General features: G+C 41.6%; 1 protein-coding gene across 1 annotated transcript in view; it reads right to left on the bottom strand.

Annotated features, from left to right (window-relative positions):
- The window catches only part of LOC149150296 (uncharacterized), a 112,858-nt gene extending 95,142 nt beyond the window's left edge, over nt 1-17,716 (bottom strand). Inside the window, exon 1 of the mRNA XM_089440785.1 lies at nt 17,478-17,716. Within this exon, the coding sequence (XP_089296911.1) occupies nt 17,478-17,567 (90 nt within the window). The 5' untranslated portion in view covers nt 17,568-17,716. The remainder of the gene's footprint in view (nt 1-17,477) is intronic.
- Nucleotides 17,717-18,616: the final 900 nt, after the last annotated feature.

The following is an 18,616-nucleotide window of genomic DNA, read 5'->3' as shown; positions in this document are numbered from 1 at the left end:
GATGAGTGGTTCTCCTGTCGAGGCATCCTACCCATGCAGTCTGGGACTCATGGGAAGTAACTCTCATCTAGCCAATGAGCAGGGAAATGGGGTTAGGGACCATAGTAGTACTATTCATGGACGCATCATTGTATCTACCGTACTCCCTATGCTAGGATGACCTCCATTGATCTGGGATCAGTATGAGTGGTTTGAGACACTCTCTTGTGATATTGATCTGGGATCAATGAAACTGACTTCGGGTCAGTAAGAGTGGTATGACACACTCTCTTCATATGGAACTGACTTCGGGTCAGTAGAGAATGGTATGAGACATTCTCGATCAATTCTTCTTCTTCATGGTTCAGCAGAGCAGAGCAGTGCAGGGCACTGATGGCAGAGATAGTACAGTCGGACAGATGGATCAGCGGATGGAGTTCTCCCTAGTTGAGAGGGAGTGTTAAAATTGGCAACTAGGGCCAAACTCCATGTGGGTCATCTTATTTATGGTAGCTGATATTTTTCATGCATCCCTCTCATCGAGAGGTGTAGGATTGATCAAAAGATCATCCGATTTCGATAAGTATTTATGGAGTTATGAATTTATTTCTGTTATGGGACAATTTGTCAAGGCCGGCCAGCAACCAAATAAACCCCACATGTGCTCAATGTTTTCGTATAAAAGGAGATGACTTGAGAGTCATTTCACACACACTTCTATCTTGATTTCTCTCCACTTGTCTTGGGTTTTAGTGGAAGAGAAATCTAGGAGTGGAGTCCCTAAACGTTATTCTAAGGCAGCCCTAAACATTGTCCTAAAACCAGCGCTAAACGTTGTTCTAAGGCAGCCCTAACGTTGTCCTAAAGGCAGCCCTAACATTGTCCTAAAGGCAACCCTAAACGTTGTTCTAAGGCAGCCCTAACGCTGTCCTAAAGGCAGCCCTAACGCAGTCCAAGAAGGCAGCCCTAACACTATCATAAAGCATCCCCAAACCTACGCTATCTCAAGGGTATCCTAGCCGTTGTTAAGATGAAGATAGACGTTGTCCTAAACATACCAATGGTGCCCTAGACGCAGGCATATGGTGCCCTAGACGCAGGCCTAATGCGGCTAAAAGAGAGCACTGTTTTAAGGCCTAAAACAATGCACTAAGCAGCTGAAAGGAGGCCAAGGGAAGGCCGAGTTGAAGAAGGGTTGTTTGGGGCAGCGAAAAGGTGGGTTGTAGGTGACAGCGTGGGACTATGGTAGGTCGCAGTCCTAACCACCTCAAAATAGGGACAGCATGGAGAGTTTGAGGGCTCAAACATGCCCGAGACAGCAGTGCTAGGATAGCGGGGCTACATGGTGTTGCTAAGACACACGGGACAACAGCAAGGTATGGCAAGGCTAAGGGGACAGCAGCAAGGTATAGCATGATTGTTAGGGACAGCAGCTACAGCAATATATCTAGGCAGCAGTGGCAAGGGACACCTGCATAGTAAATGGGACAGCAAAGGAATGCTAAGGCAATGTTCAATGGGACAGCAGCATGATGAGACAGAACAATGATGGGACAGCAATGACATTGTGCAGCAGTGGCACAATGGGACAGCAAGCATGGACAGCATGGCAAGCATGGACAGCAACAGGCATGGACAGCATGGCAAGCATGGACAGCTTGGTGCAACATGGCAAGCATGGACAGCATGGATAGCAGTGGTAAGCATGGTGCTGCAAGCACATGAGACATGTTGTATGACAACATGGTTCAACAATGACACATGGGACAGCAGTGCAGCATAAGGTGCAGCATGGTGCAGCACGGTGAGGTGCAGCATGATGATGAGACGCAGCACAATGATAGGTGAAGGAGTCACCTTGGGGAATTAGTTGAAGCAGCATGTCTTCAACCGATCTCATGTATCATCTTCTTAGAGATGATCTATGCTCTTATCTAGATAAGTCAAAGTGTTGACTTCTGTTGTAAATGTACTCTCTCTCTCTCTCTCTCTCTCTGTTGAAATATTGAAGAACATATAAGAAGAATTGATCAAGGGTTTCCCCACATTGGGGTTTGTCCCTAGCTAGCGCCACATCTTGTGTCCTCTTGTCTTGGCTTGTCTTCTGCGATTTATGCTTATGTTCTATCTGCAGTTTACTTTGATGTTGATGTGATTGCTAATCTGGAAAAGATATCAAGCTAGCTAGAAAATTGAAATAAATCGCTCTAAGCATATAACATACCTAAAATTAACAAACAACATCCAAATGTTAACTTTCTATCCACTACACTTCTTGCCCAATTAGAATTTGTGTACCCCTGCAACTCCACTCCTCTAGCTTTGACATATCTCAGTCCAAAGTCTATCGTACCTCGCAGGTACCTCTGTGCATGCTTCGTTGCCACCCAATGAACCTGTCTCAACTCCACCATGAACTGGCTAAGTGTGTTCACAGCAAAACATATATTTGGCCTAGTGTTGACCAGATACATCAAGGAACCTATCAACTGCCTATACAGTGTGGGATCCACTAATTCACCTTCAAAAGCACTTAGCTTCTTCAGGTTAGTGATCATCGGTGTAGACATGGGCCTGCAATCCTCCATCCTGAACCTCTTCAAGATCTCAACTGCATACTTGCCCTGTCCAAGGAAAATCTCTCCTTGCTGCTGCCACACCTCCAATCCCAAAAAGTAGTGCATCAAGTCGATGTCCTTCATGTCGAACTCCAAAGCAAGATCCTCCTTGCACATCCTTATGAGCTTCTCCGATCTTGTCAATAAGAGATCGTCCACATAAAGTATCAAGATGAGTTGCTCACCCTCAACAAGTACATAGTACACGTTGGGATCTGCCTCACCCTTGGTGAAGCCCAAACCAAGAAGATATCCACCAATTGTGGCATACCATGTGTGCGGAGCCTGCTTTATGTTAGATTTTGGAGGTGGATTTTGGAGTAGCATCAAACAGGTGTTCTAGTCTCTAAAGTGCCTAAGAGGCTAAGGAACACGAGATCTCCATTACCCAAAAATGGCTTCGCGAGATATGACTCTGAAACACCTTAATTAAATTAATTTGCCATAATTAAATTGTTTCCTAAGTCTAGCTTAGGGAAAGTTGTAAATTAAAGTGCATTAATTAAGGAAATCAACTTTTGCTCTAAAGACTTCCAGAAAATAATTTGACGGAGTCTAAGATGATCTGAGCCATCGATCATGATTAAATCTTGGTCATTGGTGCTCCAGCGAGAGAATTATAAGAGCAAGTCGATGGGGCTTGGAGAAGACACATCGAATGAGTAAGAGAGCAGGGCAGTGCAAATTTCCCAGTGCATAGTATTCAACGAGGGAAGAGTTCAAGCCAACAGAGCATCAGTGAGAGGGTTTCAGCAGAAATTGGAGAGAGATTTCCAAGGGAGATTTCCATAGATTTCAGAGTCAGAGGGAAGGTCGATTTCTTCTCAGGAAAGTCGTACTAGTGGGTGCGAGTATCCAGTGCGCAGATCTAGGCAACATATCGTGTTTTCTAGTTATCGGGATCAAATCCGAATGTTGGAGCGAGTCACCTAGTGCGAGTGCAGGATCAGCAATTCTCAGTTTCTAACTAGTGTGTATTTCCCGCAGCAACGTTTTTTATAGGCATTTATTGGAGGAGGTCGAGTTTGATTTTGCAAGGGAAACAAAGGTTTTCCAGGTCGATCTGCCAGTTAGAGTAGTGGAGAAAAATTTCAGGAGCTTTGTCAGGTTTTGGCAAGCAAATCTATGTACTCCCTAATTTACTGAAGATAATAAAATATAAACCCTCATCTACTGCATTGGTTTTCCCTTCGGGGTTTTTCCAGGGACGTTACTCCAAAATAACTATGCTAATATTTATGTGTGCATCTATTTCTCAGTTCCAGTTTATTTCCGCAGTATTTTATTTGTGAAGATTGCATTAGTGAGCTATTCGTTATTTGTCATTAAATCAATTAACTGAAGACAAATAAACTGCATCAATTAGAAGAACAATTTCTAGTTATTGCAATCATGGATTTTTCACACTTTAGCCCATAAAGAGCCTTCTTCAACCTGCATACATGGGAATCTCTCCCATCCACCTCAAAGCCTTGAGGCTGCTCAATATACACCTCCTTAATCACCCTGTTGAGGAAAGCAGTCTTCGCATCCATCTAATGTATCCTCCGCCACATCTCTGAAGCAATGGACATAACAGCTCTAATGGATGCATATATGGCGACAGGTGTGAATGTCTCCTTGTAATCCACTCCCTCCTTATGGGAGAACCCTCTCACCACAAACCTCGCTTTATACATCTCAACACTGCCATCAGCTTCATATTTGATCTTATAGATCCATCGAGAAGTGACCAGAGACTTTCCCTCTAGTCTTGGCACTATGTCCCATACATCATTACTCATCATGGAGTTATACTCCTCCACTTGCTCATCTATAGTCTCCTCAAAAGTGGAAGGCTCAGACTCACTAACGCTACTTCACAGTGCTAAATAACTAGAAAATCTTATAGGTAGTCTACTATGTCTGAAAGCGTTGCTAAGAGCCTCTACATGCTCCTCAGCATCACTCAAGATCAATTCGCCCCATCTCGGTCTCCTCCTAGTAGAGCTCAAAGGAATTTCCAGCTCATCCTCCAGATCCATTGACTGTGTGCTTGTTGTTGGTGTTGTTGGTCCCTGTTCAGCCTTAGGAGCCTCTCGCTTGCGCTCCTCTACCACTACTAGCTCCTCATGAGATATCCTAAGGGTCCTGCCCTCATCAAATCTGACTCACTCACAAGGTTCCCTCTCTACTTTCTTTTGATACCAAGACCAAAGATTCTTAGCCCACTTCACCAAGGAGATCTCCAGCCACATATCTCAGCTCATGCACGTCATGCCACCCCCTAGAATGACCGCATTAATCACCTTACACTTCCCTATTGATCCATCAAATTAAAGCAATAAGTGCCAAGCAGAATTCCATAGTGTACTAAACAGTAGAATGGTGAGACCCTAGGGTTCTCCTTAAACTCCCCCTCTGGGAGACCCACCACTATTATCGAGACTAGCTTAGAAGTGCCAAACAATACATCAACCCACACATTCTTAGAGTGTTGATGAGATCACCTCTAGAGAAATCCAGTGTAGAGCACCTTCCGCCTTCAGACTACCCCCCAATTCGAAAGGAGCAGCCACAGATCCATTCAAAGTTTCCTTCTTTCAACCTCAAATGCTAGGAATCTCCATTACCCGTATATCACCCCAAGATCATACACTCAGACCCCGATGGTTCCAAAGGACTCCAACAACAAGCTAATGCCCTGTCCGCTCCTTGCCCTTGGCCATCAAACTTAGGAGACCTTGACATCATCAGCCTCATCATTCGGTCTCCCTCACTCTTCCTCTCTCTCTTGACAGGTTCTTGAGTTATCCACCTTTCTAATCTTGGACAAACTCATTTACTATTTTAAATCATCATACCATTTTTATAGTTTTCTACATATGCTCTAATGTTATATTTATGTATGTTTCTTTCTTTATATTATACCAGTGTTATACTTATTCCATATATCAATGTTGAGTGGATAAGATAAGCTAATATAAATGTATTAATGTCCAATGGATGACCACAAAAATAGGTGAATGGGATTGTGTTAGGTACATTGATATTGATACAAAGCGGAGGCACTAAAGTGGCTCCTATAATAGAAAAAAATGAGGAAGTAAAAGAGCATTCTAATCCAAAAACCTAGAAGGCCAATTCCAAAGAATGAAGAGGTGGTCCAGGAGAAAGATGTAGAAGATGAGTGGCTCATTAACCTATGTCTAGAAGGCCAACTCCAGAGAATGAAGACGCGGTCCAAGAGAAAGATGTACAAGATGAGTGGCTCATTAGCCTATGGTACCAGTAGTAGGAGGTAATCCTAGACCAATAGATCTCTCTCTCCTAACATTTGTGGCTAAATGGAGAAAACTCAACATAGATGTTTAGTTAAAAGAATAGTGGGGTGAGGAGCTCGAATAAATATTATGCAGTTGTTTGGAAGGAAGCACCTATCACTGAGGTCTGGAAATCTCAACTAGCGATTATACTATCTGTTAGAATGAGGTGTGCTCTAGTGGTGCCATTGGGGTCTCACAAAGACGCGAATAGAGCCCCATGTCCTCACTAATATGGAATCATCTATCTCCATCTATCGCTTGGTGCCCTGATTCAAGAGCACTATAAAAAAGGAAGTAATATGTTGAGTAGAAGTTGATCTCTTGAGTGGATATGGCTGAAGGATTGAAGCGCAAATATGAAAAGCATCCTACATGTATAAGGCCAAGCATCTCTGGTCAAGGTACCTAAAGAATCGGCTGAGTGTCTATATCTCACTAAAAAGACAATGAAACCATCCTCGGATCTCATACTAAATTGAGCAATGAAAGATGAATTGCTCCTCGGTCTTACCTCATCGAGATGACACAACAAGAAAATCCTATCTAAGCAGCTAATCTAGTGCTCAATCTCCATCAATAATCTATGAAACCCAACCCTAAACTAGCCCAAGGGGTATTCAATGAGTGCGCATCCAGAGGGCGAAATGTATAATGGAGTCGAATAATAAGTCCATCTCTCATAACCATGAAGTGCTCAACATAAAAGGCTATCGTTGGACATAACCCACCCCGAGTGTTGATCAAAGAGACATGCACAAATTGCCTATAGATAATGTAGAAATAACAAGGACAAGATATGCATAATTTTGGGTCAGTGCCTTTACAAATCCTTTCTAGCTATTAAAAATCAAAGCATATGCACTCAAAAGACAACAACATGATAACAATGAACCAAGGGAATAACTTCCTTGAAGGTGTACTATACAGTTGAAGATACAAATATGTGCAAAGATTTCTGAAAAGTTAAACAAATAACTACAGTATTGATGAGAAAACAACCATGTGATACTTGAATGATTTCTAGCAATTGCCATCTGTAAAGTGAAAGGAAACAGAGAGTGAACGTTATTTCTTTTGATTAAATCTTGCATCATAATTGTCTCATTGATATGGAGTTAATGAAAGGAATGTCTCGACTCCCTGCTAATTCCAATGTATTGATGGTGTGATTACATGGTCTAAACATGTTTGTGTATGCTAGTGAAGAAACAAATAAATGGTTGTTATAGCTAAAAATGTCACCCCCTTGGGTTCATTAGGAAGAACATCATATTTAAGACAGGAATGCAGAAATTGGTCAATGGAAACTTCATAAAAACTAATGCTTTGCTCCTTCAACGCTCCCCAGACACAAGCAAATAGTCTTGTTAGGAACTTGGGCCTAACAATGCTCCTGATGACTTCACAGGGAAAGTTGAAGGGCTCAACAACTCTCCAAATACTCAGCAAAAGAGAGTTGAAGCAGCAATGCGACTGGATAAGAGCAAACAAGGTCAATCACTTTTCGAGGATAAGGATGATGTTATGAACAAGGTTCATAAACGCAACAGAATACTCAAAAGATTTGAAATATGTAAATATCCATTATAAGAGAAAGTTGTATATTTATAAAGAAAATGTAAAGAAGGTATGAGATGATGAAATTGTTACAAAGGAGGGCCTGCTTATATACCTAGGTAGGTGCCCCTTCATGAACGGTCAAGTCCTTAGAGACATGCCTCTTCTATACTAACCATTATTATAATTATCATTATTATTTACATTTATATTATTTTGATATATATTTTATTCATAACATCGCCTTCCTCTTCAGAAAGCTTTGTCCTCAAAGATTATTGTTGACAAGGCGTGTCATATGTTTCTTGTCTTGTAATTTGTTCGCATCTTTAAGAATTCTTGGAATTGTCATCTTCGTTGATACAAGATGATAGAATCCTTTGAGTGATAAACAAAAGTGTCGAACTGAGAAGGGATATGACCATCCTAAATTAATCTTTTGTGGAATCTTACGATTACAGGATACTTCGTATGAATTTTTATCACAAGACTTAATTGCACTAACATTAGTAGTCTTCGAAACATAAGTTCGTTGTTTCTATTCTGAGCAATATTGATATACAGGCTGATTGAGTTGTCTGCTCTTGTGATTTGGATGTCGATAAGGAGTTCTTGTGATTTGATTTTCCCTGTTGAAATTTGGTACCGGAGGACAGGTGGTTCCCTTAGGCTTTGATCTTTGGCCTAGGGAAAAGTGTCCAAAAGAATTTAATTTTTCTCCTAAAGTGACTTTATAATTTTATAAAGTTAAATCTAATTTAAAAGTGACTTTAAGTGATAAAGTTACTAAGTCTAATTTTAAAGTAAATGAAAAATTAGAAAGGAAAAGTGACTTTGGAAATAAATGACTAAGTGGGTCTTTATTAAAGTGGGGTGAATTAAAAAATAGAAAGTGAGATTTAAATGAGCATTTAATCTCAACCATTGATCTAAATCTATTTCAGCCATTGGATTTAGAGATCACCCAAAAGTCACTTGGAGTTATATTAAAGGAGGAAAAGGTCATTCATTCTTTCATGAGCAGATTGGGAGAAGGAGAGCAAGAGAGATTTCTGAGCAGGGAGGAGAAGGAGACAGCAGCTTGGCACACATTCGAAGGCAACAGTTGAGCAAATTTGTACAGCTGATTCAGCACATAATGAAAGGCAGATTTTTGCACAAAAATCGAGGAGCAGTTTGCTGATTTTTCTGCACACAAAACGGAGGCCGTACAGCGTTTATTGCTGTCATGTTTGCTGTAATTTCCAGATTGCTGTGAGGCACGGGAAAGGAGATAAGTTGTAAATTTGCTTGCTGATTTTTTGCTGAATAATTCTCACTGTAAAAAGGCAATTTTCAGAAATAAAGAAGAGCTCTCAAACTGGTTTTCCCCAAGAGTTGTAGGGGGTTTTTCCAGGGTCAAGTTGACCAAAATTATCAGTGTTTTAATGTGTTTTAATGGCTGTTTTTGATTGCTGATTTTTAATTCTGCAATTTCCAGCATTCTGAAAAATTTCCAGAATTTGTGTTTTCAGCAATATTTATTTTTTTCAGTCTGTTAAATGTATGGTTATGGGAATTGGCATTTAACTACATGGGAGAAATAAGGAGAAACTGAAAACCGGGGTGGGAAAACAGAGATTTCTACATGGTATCAGAGCTTGAGTGCTGAAGGGCAGTTTGGAACAGCAAAAGGAAAAATTACAGTGGCTGATTTTTCACTCAGAAAATTCCAGCAAGCTAATTTTTTCATAAACAGCAGTGTTATCTTTACTACAGCAGTGCTATTTTTCAGTTTTAGGACAGCAGGATGTCATTGGGAGTGAGGGTGGAGGATAGGCCGGATGGGCATATAAATTACAGCGTTTGGAAGGAGAGAATGCAGAGTATCTTTGAGGAGGCAGAAGTCTAGGATATCATGGTGCATACCGCACAGAACCCTCTTGTTGTGCCCACTGATGTTACTCAGTTGGCTGAGTATAAAAAGAAGAACAATAAGGGTAAGAGGCTGATTCTAGACAGAATCAAAGACCATTGCATTCCTCATGTGAGAGGAAAGAGCAATGCCCATGAGATGTGGACAGCATTGTCCAATCTCTACCAGAGTACCAGTGAGAACCGGAAGATGGTCCTGAAGGAGAAGCTGAAGAACATTAAGATGGGGAATGATAGTGCAGCTGGATATCTCACAAAGATTACCCATGTGAGAGATGAGTTGGCAGCGACTGGAGAGGCCATTCCATCCACTGAGTTGGTGCGTATTGCAGTGAATGGCCTCCCCCGTTCATGGTTGAACTTTGCTGATGGGGTTTGTGCACGTGAGACCCTTCCCACATGGGAGAGGTTTTGGGATGATTGCATTCAGACAGAGATCAGGAAAGGACAGCTTGGGGCAGCCAAGCCAGTTGAGCAGGATGAGGACGTAGCACTGGTGGCAGGAGGCAAGAAAGGCAAAGGGAAGAAGCAGGCTTCCATAAGCGGTGGTGGGGGCAAAGGCAAAGGTAAAGGTAAACAGGGGAACACACAGAAGGACTATTCCAAGGTGAAGTGTTGGAATTGTCAAAAGATGGGACACTATGCAGTTGTGTGTCCGGAGAAGAAGAAGAAGAAGGGGAAGAACCAGGACGTGGCAGCTTCAGCAGAGATTGAGGAATTTGCTGGTCGTTTTGACCGAGAGTTTGCGTTCACTACGTGTGAGTCCTCTAGTGCAGGATCACCTGCCACACAGGTTCAGAGGGAGCATGCTTTTCCCTCGATTAGCGGAGCATCTACAGGTATCTGGTATGTGGACAGTGGGGCTTCACGTCACATGACAGGAGTCCGTGAGTACTTCTCAGAGCTTTCAGAGAGTGGCACTGATATTGAAGTAGTACTCGGTGATGACAGAGTTGTTAGAGCAGTCGGGGTGGGGACAGTGACATTTCAGAGGGAGTCCAAACCTCCCTTGAAGGTGTCAGAGGTTCTTTATGTGCCAGGGATGAGGAAGAACCTCATATCCGTCTCAACTTTGGAGGACAGAGGATATGAGGTACTGTTCAGGGGAGGACAGGTGTTGATGTATCCCAGGAGCACTCCAGCTGATTCAGCTAGAGTGATAGGTGTACGCCATGCAAAGGTGTACAAGTTTGCATTTCAGCCCCTTTTGGCATTGAGCAGTAGTACCGACAGCAGAGCTAGCAGTTCTGAGCTGTGTGAGATTTGGCACCGCAGGATGGGACATATGTATCATGGAGCCTTGAGGACATTGCAGGAGATCACTACAGGTGTGCCAGATTTCAGTACTGATCACTTTGATACTTGCAGAGGTTGTGCGATGGGCAAGTTTGTCAAATCCCCTTTTCCCAGCAGTGACAGCAGAGCGACGGGGATACTTGATTTGATTCATTCCGATTTGAGCGGTCGGATGTCTCATGTTTCCTTGAGTGGATATGAGTACTATGTTTTATTCATTGATGATCACTCCAGGAGGACCTGGATTTATTTTTTGAAGACCAAGAGTGAGGTCTTCAAGCGGTTTCAGGAGTTCAGAGCTCTTGTGGAGACTCAGACAGGTCGAAAGATCAAGTCCTTGAGGTCAGACAATGGAGGAGAGTACACCCTTGGAGAGTTTGTTGACTATTGTGCGGAGGCAGGCATTAGGAGGGAGTTCACTGTTCCTTACAACCCCCAGCAGAACGGAGTTGCAGAGAGGAAGAACAGATCCATCATAGGGGCTGCCAAAGCCATGTTACATGATCAGGGGTTGCCAGTGTTCTTGTGGGCAGAAGCCTGCAACACAGTTGTTTACTTGCAGAACAGGAGTCCGCATCGTGCCTTGGGGCACATGACTCCGGAGGAGGCTTTCTCTAGGAAGAAGCCTGATATTGGTCATCTTCATATCTTTGGATGCATAACATACTCCTATATACCCAAGGAGAAGAGGACCAAACTAGAGCACACCGCAGAGAAGGGTATCTTTATGGGATACAGTGAGACCTCAAAGGCCTTTCGGATTTACATTCCTGCACAGAGGAGAGTTGTTGTCAGACGGGATGTGAAGTTCGAGGAGGACAGGGCCTTTAGGAGGTCACGGGAGTTAGAGTATCTGGATCAGCCAGACCCTCAGCAGCAGTTGAGTCAGTCGCAGGGATCCAATGGGCAAGGATCAGGAGGATCCGGAGGTACATCTATGAGGAAGTCAGGTCCATCAGTGAGCAGTGGCTCGCCGAGCCAGAGGGGTGGTGCTCCGTGCAGCATGCAGAGCAGTTCACTAGGGAGTCCACTGATGGACAGTTCACACGGTACCTCAGCTTCTACAGGTTCAGGTGCAGGCAGGAGGACAGCAGACAGACAGTCAGGAGTTCAAGCTACTGATGATGATGAGGAGGAGGAGTTTCATTCTCCAGTGGGAGAAGTGCGCTCAGGGAAGAGGAAGCCCAAGTGGCTTCAGGACACCTTGAGAGATGCCACATCTGTTGCTGAGCCGAAGAGGCCGGTCAAAGAGAGTAGACCACCTAAGAGGTTTTGTAGCTATATGGCGATGGTTACCAACATCCTTGACTCTGAGCCTTCTAGCTATGAGGAGGCAGCTAACCAACAAGTTTGGAGAGAGGCCATGCAGGAGGAGTATTCTTCTATCATGAAGAATGATGTTTGGGAGGTGGTGCCGAGGCCTGAGGGCAAATCCGTGGTTACTTCCAGATGGCTTTACAAGGTAAAGCATGCTGTAGATGGCAGCATTGAGAAATTCAAAGCGAGGTTTGTGGCTAGAGGGTTCTCCCAGGTAGAGGGAGTTGATTATGAGGAGACCTTCGCTCCCGTGGCTCGATATACTTCGATCCTCTCCATTATATCGATAGCAGCAGAGATGGGTTGGAAGATCCACCAGATGGATGTGAAGACCGCATTTCTCAATGGCTTCATACATGAGGAGGTGTACATTGAGCAGCCACAGGGCTTTGAGGTGCATGGGAAGGAGTCCCATGTGTGCAGATTGAAGAAGGCCCTTTATGGCCTGAAGCAAGCTCCCAGAGTTTGGTACTCCAGGATAGATACATATTTGCAGGGGATGGGTTTCACAAAGAGTGAGGCAGATCCGAACCTTTACTTTATTGTGATTGGTGAGGAGCCTCTCATTCTGGTGCTGTATGTGGATGACTTGATCATTACAGGTGCAGAGAGACTCATAGAGCACTGCAAGAGAGATCTTGCGGCGGAGTTTGAGATGAAGGACATCGGCCTGATGCATTACTTTTTGGGTTTGGAGGTGTGGCAGGAGGAGGGGCATTTCTTCCTGGGGCAGGGGAAGTATATTGTGGACATCCTTAGAAGATTCCACATGGAGGATTGTAGACCCATGTCGACACCGATGATCACCAACTGGAAGAAGCTTCATGCTTCGGGTTCCAAGTTGGTGGATCCCAATTGTACAGGCAGCTGATTGGTTCCTTGATGTATTTGGTCAACACTAGACCAGATATCTGTTTTGCAGTCAACACGATGAGTCAGTTTATGTGTGAGCCTAGGAAGGTTCACTGGGTGGCTGCAAAACACATTTTGCGGTACTTGCAGGGGACAGTGGATTATGGTCTGGACTACAGGCAGGGAGATGGAGTGAGATTGGCAAGGTACACTGATTCTGATTGGGCAGGTTGTGCTTCTGATAGGAAGAGCACTTCAGGGTATTGTTTTGGGTTGGGTTCAGCAGTAGTGTCATGGTTCAGCCGGAAGCAGCAGTCAGTAGCACTGAGTTCAGCGGAAGCAGAGTATATGGCAGCCAGTCTAGCTAGTTGTGAGGCTATCTGGCTTCGCAAGATGTTGTTTGGCTTATTTGGTCAGCCGTTGAGACCTTCAGTGATTTACTGTGATAATCAGAGTTGCATTAAACTCACGGAGAATCCAGTATTTCATGACAAGTCAAAGCATATCGAGATCAGATATCATTTCATCAGAGACTATGTTCAGAAGGGAGCTGTGAAGCTTGAGTATATTTCCACTGATGAGCAGGTTGCAGATATCCTTACCAAAGCCTTACCACGGGGCAAGCATGTCTACTTCAGAGACAAGATGGGTGTGGTGAGGAACACCTTCCTCGGTAAGAGGGAGTGTTGAAATTTGGTACCGGAGGACAGGTGGTTCCCTTAGGCTTTGATCTTTGGCCTAGGGAAAAGTGTCCAAAAGAATTTAATTTTTCTCCTAAAGTGACTTTATAATTTATAAAGTTAAATCTAATTTAAAAGTGACTTTAAGTGATAAAGTTACTAAGTCTAATTTTAAAGTAAATGAAAAATTAGAAAGGAAAAGTGACTTTGGAAATAAATGACTAAGTGGGTCTTTATTAAAGTGGGGTGAATTAAAAAATAGAAAGTGAGATTTAAATGAGCATTTAATCTCAACCATTGATCTAAATCTATTTCAGCCATTGGATTTAGAGATCACCCAAAAGTCACTTGGAATTATATTAAAGGAGGAAAAGGTCATTCATTCTTTCATGAGCAGATTGGGAGAAGGAGAGCAAGAGAGATTTCTGAGCAGGGAGGAGAAGGAGACAGCAGCTTGGCACACATTCCAAGGCAGCAGTTGAGCAGATTTGTACAGCTGATTCAACACATAGTGAAAGGCAGATTTTTGCACAAAAATCGAGGAGCAGTTTGCTGATTTTTCTGCACACAAAACGGAGGCCGTACAGCATTTATTGCTGTCATGTTTGCTGTAATTTCCAGATTGCTGTGAGGCACGGGAAAGGAGATAAGTTGTAAATTTGCTTGCTGATTTTTTGCTGAATAATTCTCACTGTAAAAAGGCAATTTTCATAAATAAAGAAGAGCTCTCAAACTGGTTTTCCCCAAGAGTTGTAGAGGGTTTTTCCAGGGTCAAGTTGACCAAAAATATCAGTGTTTTAATGTGTTTTAATGGCTGTTTTTGATTGCTGATTTTTAATTCTGCAATTTCCAGCATTCTGAAAAATTTCCAGAATTTGTGTTTTCAGCAATATTTATTTTTTTCAGTCTGTTAAATGTATGGTTATGGGAATGGGCATTTAACTACATGGGAGAAATAAGGAGAAACTGAAAACCGGGGCGGGAAAACAGAGATTTCTACATTCCCTTATCATGCGTGTGGCAATTTCCTGCTTTACTTCAAATACTAATGTTGTTGAGTTGGTTACAGAATCTTCATTTGGATTTTTCATCGTCAAAACTACAACATCGAAATATGTTTTTACTTCAACTTATTGGGGGTTGTTCTGAATTGTGATATTACCCAGATCAGTGTTTGTTCCCTTTTCTTCAAATTGGTTTGTTTTGTCTAAAGACTTCGATTTTGTCATAAGTTCTTCTAATTTGTTCTCCAATGATTTCTTATCATTTTTATGTTTCTTCATTTGTGTGAGTAGCTTTTGTTTGTGATTCTTGATACAAGAAAGTTCATCGTTTTCTAGATTGTTGACTTCATTCTTAGTGTCTTTCTCCTCATCCTTTAGACTTTTTATTTGTTCTAATAACCTTTGATTAAGGTTCTTTAAGCGAAAATTTTCCTCTTCTTGTTTTGATAAGTGGGTCTTGAATTCTTTTTTTATTTTAAAAGATAACATTAAAACTACTTTTAATAAAATTATAAAAAGGAGAGAGCTTATAAATTTAAAGTGCCTAGTGAAAGTATTTTTATTAAAAAGAATAAAAATTTAGAAGACAAAAAAAATGTTTATGAACTTTATATCAAATGTTTATGAACTTTGTTCATAACAGATGAAAGGACCATATCAAACATGGTAAACAAAGTGTCTAGATGCAATGTGATCACTCCTCCAAGCTATTGATAAAAGCAATGCCATCCATGGAACAAAGGGAGGAAAGTCTATTGTATGCTGCTAGATTACAGACTTGTGGGCTTCCTTGCGGTAAGCTGCAGACATTGTGTGCCTTGACAGTCAGCTGTGGCACTATTGTATGCTGCTAGATTACAGGCTTGTGAGCTTCCTTGCGGTAAGCTGCAGACAATGTGTGCCTTGACAGTGAGCTGTGGCAAGAGGGAGAACACAGACCAAGTACTGTGGAGGAGCGACTTTTGTAATGCTATGTATAATACAAGCAATCAATTTCCCCCCCAACAAATTGTTTTTCTTCATTGATTAATGTATTTGAATTTCGCTTATTATGCTAATGCTAATGGGTGTTGCAGGAAAATAGGTTTTGTGAGTTGTTGTCTACGTGCAGGAAACTGATGTAGGGAGCTCAGGGGCAAGGATCTCCACAACATCTCTAGCTGGCTGCACCGAACATCCACCTCTTGATAAAAGCTGCACTATATAATCCTCCTTGTTCATTCCTTTCTCTGCATGTGTGTGATAATGGAATAAATAGAGGCTTTGGTGCTGAAAGGACATGCAGGAGATGCACACCTTCGAACATATAAAACTTCAACGAAATGCCAACATACAACTCTATGTCTCCTTCCACTGTATAGAAAATCCTTTTAAGGACTTACATTTACCTAAAACTTTCCATTCAATAGTTTTTGTTTATATTTAACTGATATTGACTGAAATTAGTGTCCTTGAAATGAACTCAAGCCTAAATTTAAGTCAAAGACATCCAGAGAAACCATGGCTTTTCTTTTATAGACAAACAGCTTGAGCGCGTGGGAAGCAAATCACCTTGACAAGGTACAATGCAAACCAAGATGGCATCATATTCATTGTTTACCTTTGAGATGAACATACTATTTATGTTGAAAAATTACAATTCATGGTAGAAAAGGATGTGTCTTTTTTATTTTGTGACTAGAGGAATCGGCAACCAGGCCGGTCTCATACTTGGATGAAACAGGGTCGATTCTGAACTGGAGACCACTATGCAAGGAGTGCCTTAACAGTGAACCCATTCACCAATTGTTCTATGCCCTGCAGGCAGAAAAGAATGTGTCTTATTTCTTGAAATTAGACGAATATAATCGATTTATACCCATGTGTGGTCATCCTTAGCCATGTGGTTAACTGTATCAGGTTAAATGAATACCTATTTTTAATTTTAGGGTTCTTCACTGGAGAGAATGGGCGGAAAATAAACACTGATGCTCTAAAAAGTTAAAACCCGTTTTCCTTGTGATCTCATCTCCTGTTATCTTTTCCCTTTGGACCTTTTCTGTAGCAATCACACTTCCGAATCCAGATATTCTCATTCTGCTCTGTGCGAAATACCCTATGCTATATCCAAAGTATACTTTTCCTGTTGGAGAGAATTTCTCCATTTTTTGGCATCTAATTAATTTTTTTATTGTATGGCATCTAACTGAATCATTTATTTCCATTTGATACTTTGCCTGCAGCAATTTTTTTAAATGACCCTTTGTTAGGGAAGAAGCACCTGCACCCAACTTTGTCCTTGTCCATTGAGATCCGACTAGTCATGGTATAGTGGTTGAGATGGAACACAACAATGAAAACAACCCAGGTCCAAATCTTAGTGGGTTTAGAACCTTAGTGTGTGTGAGGGAAGGTGTTGGACCTCCCAGAGTTGGTTTTCATTCATCACCAAAGAAGCTTAACATGTGCCGTATCCAACAAGCCAGATTGGTTTAAGTAAACTTGCATAAAATACTTTATTCTATGCTTTTACCATATTTTGTGAGCTGTCAATGGCGTTGGAAATTCCACCCAATCTCGGATATTCATCAAATGAACATGACAATTGGAGGGTTTGTAAACCCGACGATAAGCACTTGACATTGCCTGCAACGTTTTGTTATTCCATGTATTGAAGGGTATACATGCTCTCTCGTTTTGATGTAATTTGTTTTGATTTAATGACCTCGCTAGTATTTTTGCATTTTACCGCCTTGATTCCATCTATTATTTGATTACCCGGCATTTGGGTTTCAAAAATATGCCCTAAATCGACTGCAACTAATGAGAATTAGCCTACCTATCCAATACCGGGTACCGTTGCACTGCCTTAATTACATTATACCGACAATTACAGATTTATCTTGGTGTATAGCTGTTTGTTTAACGTCATGAATAACATATTGTCTTATTGCATATGAATTCGGCGAAAAGTACCTGAGATAGAGCGAGGCGAAGGGAGGATAGAAGGGAGGTTAAGCTCCCAGCAACACCATAGGCATCCTTCTTGAAAATCTGTAATGCCATTACTAGATCAGGAGAAGCTTTGGAAGACAGCAAGACTTCATTCCCCACTTGTTGTTCGACGACTGAATTCTTGATATTTTCTTCTGGAATAGCGATGGCTTCTGCTCCTGCATTTCTGACAGTATGCTCCGCCTTCCCTGTCCATTTTTCTGTTTGAGGGCACGACACTATTATGTTTTCTACATACCCAAATCGGTATACGTCTGCTTCAAGTTCGTAACGACTTTTTAAATATTAAAATTTATTGACTCTTCGAGAAAGGGATTTTCATTGGTGAAAGTTAATTGAATATTTCGTGGTAAGTTGAGGTTGTAATTGAATATTTCGTGGTAAAATGTGGGTGAGGTTTCACTTCTCAAGTTGAAGTAGCCACGGGATATGTAGAAATGGGGTTTGAAATTCTTACAGCAAGGTTGTGGGAGAGTAATAATAAGTGAATATTTTTTAATTTAATTTTATAATCGGTTTAGATTTATCTTAATTTTGGATCAAATTTTTTGCATTTTAAGATATAAATGAATGAATGATATTTAAAAGTTTACAAGATTAAAAATAATCTATGAGACTACCAAATTTTTGCTTTTGTGTTTTGCGATCAATTTTTTTTTCCTTATTGAAATTGATGACGAGGTGGCCCAACCTTGTAACATTCCCCTTGTTGAAAAATTAATGCCAAGGGACAGATGCTAACATATTGTCATAATTGTCCCTGATGTCTCTGAAAGCATCACATTCCAAAATGAAATATTTTTCCTATTCCACTTCCCCATAAGTGCAAAAAGTACACACTTGTTTTTCCCAAGCTTCTTTAGGTCTTTACCACTGTCTACTGCCTCATAAGTGCAAAAAGAACACACATGTTTTTCCCGAGCTTCTTTAGGTCTTTACCACCATCCCTTTTCATATTAAAGTTGATGCGAGTTAGTTCTTAATTGAGCAATAAGAATCTTTGCTCTCCATGGAATGCTAGCTCCAATGTACTTTTTTTGTTGGAGATCACAAGTGGGGTTGAATTCCTCAACATAGTACTTGTTTTTTCTACCTAACTC

Source organism: Pinus tabuliformis, chromosome 9, assembly GCF_031772625.1.
Source record: "Pinus tabuliformis cultivar Carrire ecotype Pingquan chromosome 9, CPIR1, whole genome shotgun sequence".
In the NCBI taxonomy this organism is placed as follows: Eukaryota; Viridiplantae; Streptophyta; class Pinopsida; order Pinales; family Pinaceae; genus Pinus; species Pinus tabuliformis.
This window is presented reverse-complemented; position numbering and strand designations above follow the sequence as displayed.